This window comes from Athalia rosae, chromosome 8, assembly GCF_917208135.1.
Source record: "Athalia rosae chromosome 8, iyAthRosa1.1, whole genome shotgun sequence".
NCBI classification, from domain to species: domain Eukaryota; kingdom Metazoa; phylum Arthropoda; class Insecta; order Hymenoptera; family Athaliidae; genus Athalia; species Athalia rosae.
The window spans coordinates 3,708,456-3,713,815 of record NC_064033.1 but is presented as its reverse complement, the minus strand read 5'-3'; the positions used below and the strand labels follow the sequence as shown (position 1 = coordinate 3,713,815).

Sequence of the window (5,360 nt, the reverse complement as noted above, 5' to 3'; positions counted from 1 at the left end):
AGCCACGGGCGCGCGGGTTTGTTGTGGGGCGTCACCTCTGCTCAGCCCCCAAGGTGACGTCTCACAACAAAGCGCTACGCTGCTGGCTGCGCTGACTCCAGCATAGCTCGGGTTCGCTCGTAGACCAAAAAATTCGAATATTTTGACGCAGAAATATTCTTAAATTGATGGTAAAGAAAGCGATAAAAAAGCGACACCCCAAAACCGAAAAATTCAAGCGGTACCGCTTTGGATTTTTATTTAGGAAACCCGAATCTAGAAGCCAAATTGATCCATCTATAATATTAATTGAATTATTGCCAATTTTTCTGTTTCCGGAGCAGAAAAATTACAATATTTCGATTGGTTTAGTCGCAGCCTAACAGAACCACCGTGAACAAGGGTAAGGTACATCATGCGACATCTTCAGAGATAAAAAAACTTGTTCAAAAAAAGCCTATGCAGGTTATACAATCGTACAATGCTCGTGTAACTGCCCTAGTAGTGACATTAAAAATCGCGTAATTATTTCCTCAATAAATTAAGTTCAAGTTTATATGCATCGCGAAACGGAATATATCATGCAAACCGGAAGTGACTGTTGTGCTTTATGTATCTACTGCGAAAAGGGGTTGAAACAATTCTGTACGAGCTTTAAAGTCCATTGTTCGAAAATGACAATATAATATCAGAATCGCGGATGTATGAACTGTAGAGCATCGTGTACCCGCGGCGTATTCGATGCAATAAACTGCGAACTTCTCAAAGAGAAGCGACGTATTATATAACAGGAAGTAGAAGAATTGAATTTTCATGGAAAATCAGATTTATAGTCAATTGAGCTGGAAATTCGTACGTCTAATATTGATTGATGACCCGATCAACGGGTACAAAGAATAAAGCGTACATACATACATGAATAAATACAAGTCGATCGGCCCACATCACAGTGCAGGGTGAATTATTTTTCATCCCCTATAGCAATTGAGAACTAGCTTTATAAAGCTACGTACGAGGCTGATATAATTCAAAAATCTTTTGATGCAGGTCGCCCAATAATAGGTCAATTAAAAATACCCCTTTCAAAGGGGGATTCCTATCGGCTGTGAAATTTTCAACGACATAATTGTCGTCGTGAGTTTCTTACGGGATTCAATTGAACGGATTGAAAATCCCGTTGAATCTTAATCGCGCTGCGTGGGTGTACGCGTGTAATATAATAATTCATTGTGACATGAAGTATTACATTACGTTACATACCGCACGTTATTCCCCACCAGAGTTGCGATATAAGAGGCGCGCGGTGGAAAAGAAAGAAAGAAAAAGAAGAAAAAAAAAAAAAAAAAAAGAACAGGGAAGAATTCAACCAGCAGCAACGTGGGGACGATAAAGCTACCCGAGGGAGTAAAACTGAAAACGGGATAGGGAGGGAAGGGAAAGCCCGCACAACGTCGCAGATGTGCCCCACCGTAACCCAAACAATTACTACCCTAACCCCCTTTATCGTATTTGGAAACAAAACCAAACAGCAATACGTGTAGGTATATGGAAATATATAACTGTGAATATGTACGTATAATTATGCAATATTAATCGCTTATCGCGTTTACGTAACCGTCGGAACAAATGAATTAACGAATTGGTCTCCGCGCTCAATAAAGTTCGGAGAACGTTGAGCCCCGTGGATCAGTTAAATCCCAAATGGCGGACATATCGCGCACGCTACACAGGTCGTACGGAATAATCCACATCCACTTGCAAATGTGGAAATAGAATTACGGAAGGATTTTTTTTTCTTTTCACCTCTGATTTCAAACCAATTTTCGAGCCGAATTCCCCATCGATAAAATCAAAAATGATTCAAATTTTCGACCGAGTTACCGTTTCACTTCCCCATAACTTTCGCGTTTCGATAAAGTCGATCATCGCGAATGAACGAACGCGAAGAACAAGGTGTAAATCTGTTCCCTCATTTTCCCCTTAATCTGTCTCTGGGATTAGCAAGTACATATTTGAATTCTTCGCACCCCTCGACGTCCTGCTTTCGATCTCTCATCCCCCTTTCGTATATTTGCTACGTCAATTTGGCTCACTTCACGTCAATTATTTCATTACACTTGAAACGCCCGGGACATTCAAGTAGCCAATTAGTTTTATACATCCGCTTTATGAATTTCCCTTTACAGAAGTAACGTTACCCGCGTAATATACACGAACCGGAGGGTCATCATTCGAATCAATCGATCGTGATTTTCAGCAAAGTCCTTACTCAAAATCATATTCACCTTATATCCTTCGAAACTCTGACGGTTATTCATGTTACACGATTCAGATTTGATATTTTTCTTATCGAATCTTCTCAATAAATTTGGCAATAAAAATATTTAGAAATTCTAAGAATCTTTCTTGCAAAAAAAACTATTCAAAATAATTATCGTAGTACACGTAAAGTTGAGGAAGCCACTAAAGGATTTAATGTATATCCTACTACTTGGGTGAATTATTATAGAAAGCAAATTTAAGCCAGGTAGGTAGAATGTATGGTCGCTTTATGCCTAATGCTTAGCAACTAATTAATTCCGAGAGACTCAATTAAATTGAAATTGAACAGCTACCTCCAGATTTGTACTTGTATATATATATATATATACACATAGTTATATGACCCCTGCCTAAACTGAACCCGTTCAAGAAAGTTTATATTATATATAGTTCTATTTAATTTACGCGGGGTTATGTATGTATATAAGTAAGTTAGTGCGCTCATATACACCGTAGCAGGTGTGCGACTTCTTAATGATTTCGATAATCACGGTTATTCACTTTGAAAATCATTATTCTTCAAATAATCAAACTCAGCTTAGTTAATCAAAATTTAAAGGAAGAAAGAATTTCGAAAAAAAAAATATTACTTTATTAAAGAATGTACAGAAATGGTGCATCCGCGGATTACTTGTTTGATTTTTTTTCCTCTCTGTATTTTCAATACGAGATAGTTTCGAGATAGTTCGTCAAGTTTCGCGGTTTTTATGGGGGGTATTGGGTAATTTTATATGAGGAAAGGTGCTCGAAAACTCACGCTTAATTATTACGTGAGAAAAAACAAGAAGAAAAGTTCATCAAAAATTGATATGAGTTTTTCTTTTTTTGCATGTACAAAATAATTACAGCCATCTTATTTTTTTCTCGTTCCTTTTTCTTCTTTGCGCAGATAGTGTGGGTAATTAGCAGTGATCCAAGTTAATGTTGGACTATATTGTCATGTATCCTTTCGATATGTATATGTACATTCTTTTCTCCGATTCTGAATTTAGGAAACTCGGTGAATCCAGCGAGGTCTCTAAATCAGTCGATGTTTACCACCAACCTGAAATATAATTGCAGTTGTTAATGAACACGTTGATTAGAATTTCTAACGCCTCAAGTCTTCGGGTGAGAGAGACTGAAATGTTTCACAAACCGTTACCTACGGCTTGATTTGTAGCGAGTTAATATACCCTTAGACAAAAAAATGTACGTATTTTTTTCGATGAATCTATTTTTTGAGAAAAACGAAGAAAATTATGGGAAATCATTTATCACCACGTCCATCGATCTATTCTTCGAACCGCAATCACCGGTTTGATTCGAAAGGTTGGAAATTTATTTTATCCATTTTATTTGATTTTCTCTTTTCTTTTCCTATTCGGAAGGAAGTCTTGCAGGAGTCTCCGGTGTTTAACCCCCTTCGCAAATAAAACGAAGGAATTGATTGAAGAGGTTCTTTTTCCACACTTACCGCCACCACCTCCTCCTCCTCCGCTTTTCCAACCACCTCCGCCGCTCGACCATCCGGAACTTCCTCCGCCACTTGACCAGCCACCTCCACCTCCACCTCCGGATTTCCATCCACCTCCTCCGCCGGAAGGCCAACCTCCACCTCCTCCGCTAACGGTGATGATCTTGATGATTTTTCCACCACCACCTCCGCCGGACCATCCACCACCGCCGCCGCCGCCGGACCATCCGCCACCTCCAGAACTCCATCCACTACTGCTTGGCCAACCTCCCCCTCCACCACCCGAACTCCAACCACTACTACTTGGCCATCCTCCGCCGCCACCTCCACTGGACCATCCACCTCCTCCACCGGACTTCCATCCACCTCCACCTCCACCTCCGCCACCTGACCAGCCACTGCTTATGTATCCTCCTGTAAAAATGAAAATTCACAGAATGAAATTCTTCCAGATGGTAATTAAAACCGAGAATCTTCGTTGTATTCCGTTCGTGGAGATATTTTGTTACCATAAGTGCTGCTGGCCGCAGCCAAAACCAAAGCGACAACGAACAACTGTAATAAAAAATATTACAATCAGACTACTTCAGGTTTTCAACTTTGAGAAATATAAAAATGTTAAAAACTCATCGACGTTTCAAATTATCCACAAAAGTATTCGAGTTGTCAAAGAACTTTGTTATGAAAATTCATCGACGAACAAAAAACTTTGTAGACAAATGAAATCACTGATCCAATGGTTACTACGTACCTTCATGCTGAAGTGTGATGCTCCTGGTCTCAGGACGAACTCTTTTATACCCCGTTTTCGAGTACAGGTCCCCGCCCTGGACCCAGTAAAGTGAGAGACCCCCTCCTGAAGGAGATCGAAATCCCTACTATACCCAACACCCTTTCATATGTCTGCGTAATACTGAAAAGTGAACACAAGTTACACACTATTACAAATTTACAGATCCTTCATCTTTACCTTCCCCGGATTGTTAATATAGTTAGCCTCATTGTAGATAATCGCTTAGTATTGAAGGTATACTATATGAGATGAGGTTGAAGATTTACACCATGCCATAATACGAGAGCTAAAGACAACTGTTTCGCAGTACTCACTTACTTACGAGAGAACAACCTTTCACCAGAAAGGCCAGCGCGAATCACTTTCGAGGTTTTTAAATCGAGCCGGGTCTTGACCAAGTCATGGGAAGCTCCGAGATAATTACATGGATACGCTACACCATGTTCAACACAATCGCGGTGCAACGTGTGGAGTCCAAGGTGAATTTATTCTAACCCCACATCATCATTATTCAAAGTTATCATTGTACGAATCTACATTATTCGGTACTCCGCCGATCGTTTATCATCGAAACACGGAAGTGACGAACGAGTGCATTTCATCTGATCGGTTACCGTTCCAATTCCTAGCAACAAAAGATCGATATTACGTCGATCGACCGACACAGATTGGGTAATCTAAATTCTAATCAATGGATTCTACGCATTATTTGTTCAAATGAAATATTGGCTAATTCGGTCATCTTATCCATCGTAAAAGAGTATTTCTAAATCTTTGATACTATAAAGTTGTTCATTGACCGATTTCGTA

General features: G+C 39.8%; 1 protein-coding gene across 1 annotated transcript; it reads right to left on the bottom strand.

Annotated features, from left to right (window-relative positions):
* Positions 1-3,152: 3,152 nt before the first annotated feature.
* LOC105684967 (loricrin-like) lies at positions 3,153-4,635 on the bottom strand. The gene is made up of 4 exons (XM_012398727.3): positions 4,509-4,635; positions 4,267-4,312; positions 3,758-4,171; positions 3,153-3,346 (listed from the first exon to the last, which is right to left on the bottom strand). The coding sequence occupies exons 1-4, from the start codon at positions 4,512-4,514 to the stop codon at positions 3,336-3,338; spliced, it is 477 nt and encodes a 158-aa protein (XP_012254150.1). The 5' UTR covers positions 4,515-4,635; the 3' UTR covers positions 3,153-3,335.
* Between the last annotated feature and the right edge of the window lie 725 nt (positions 4,636-5,360).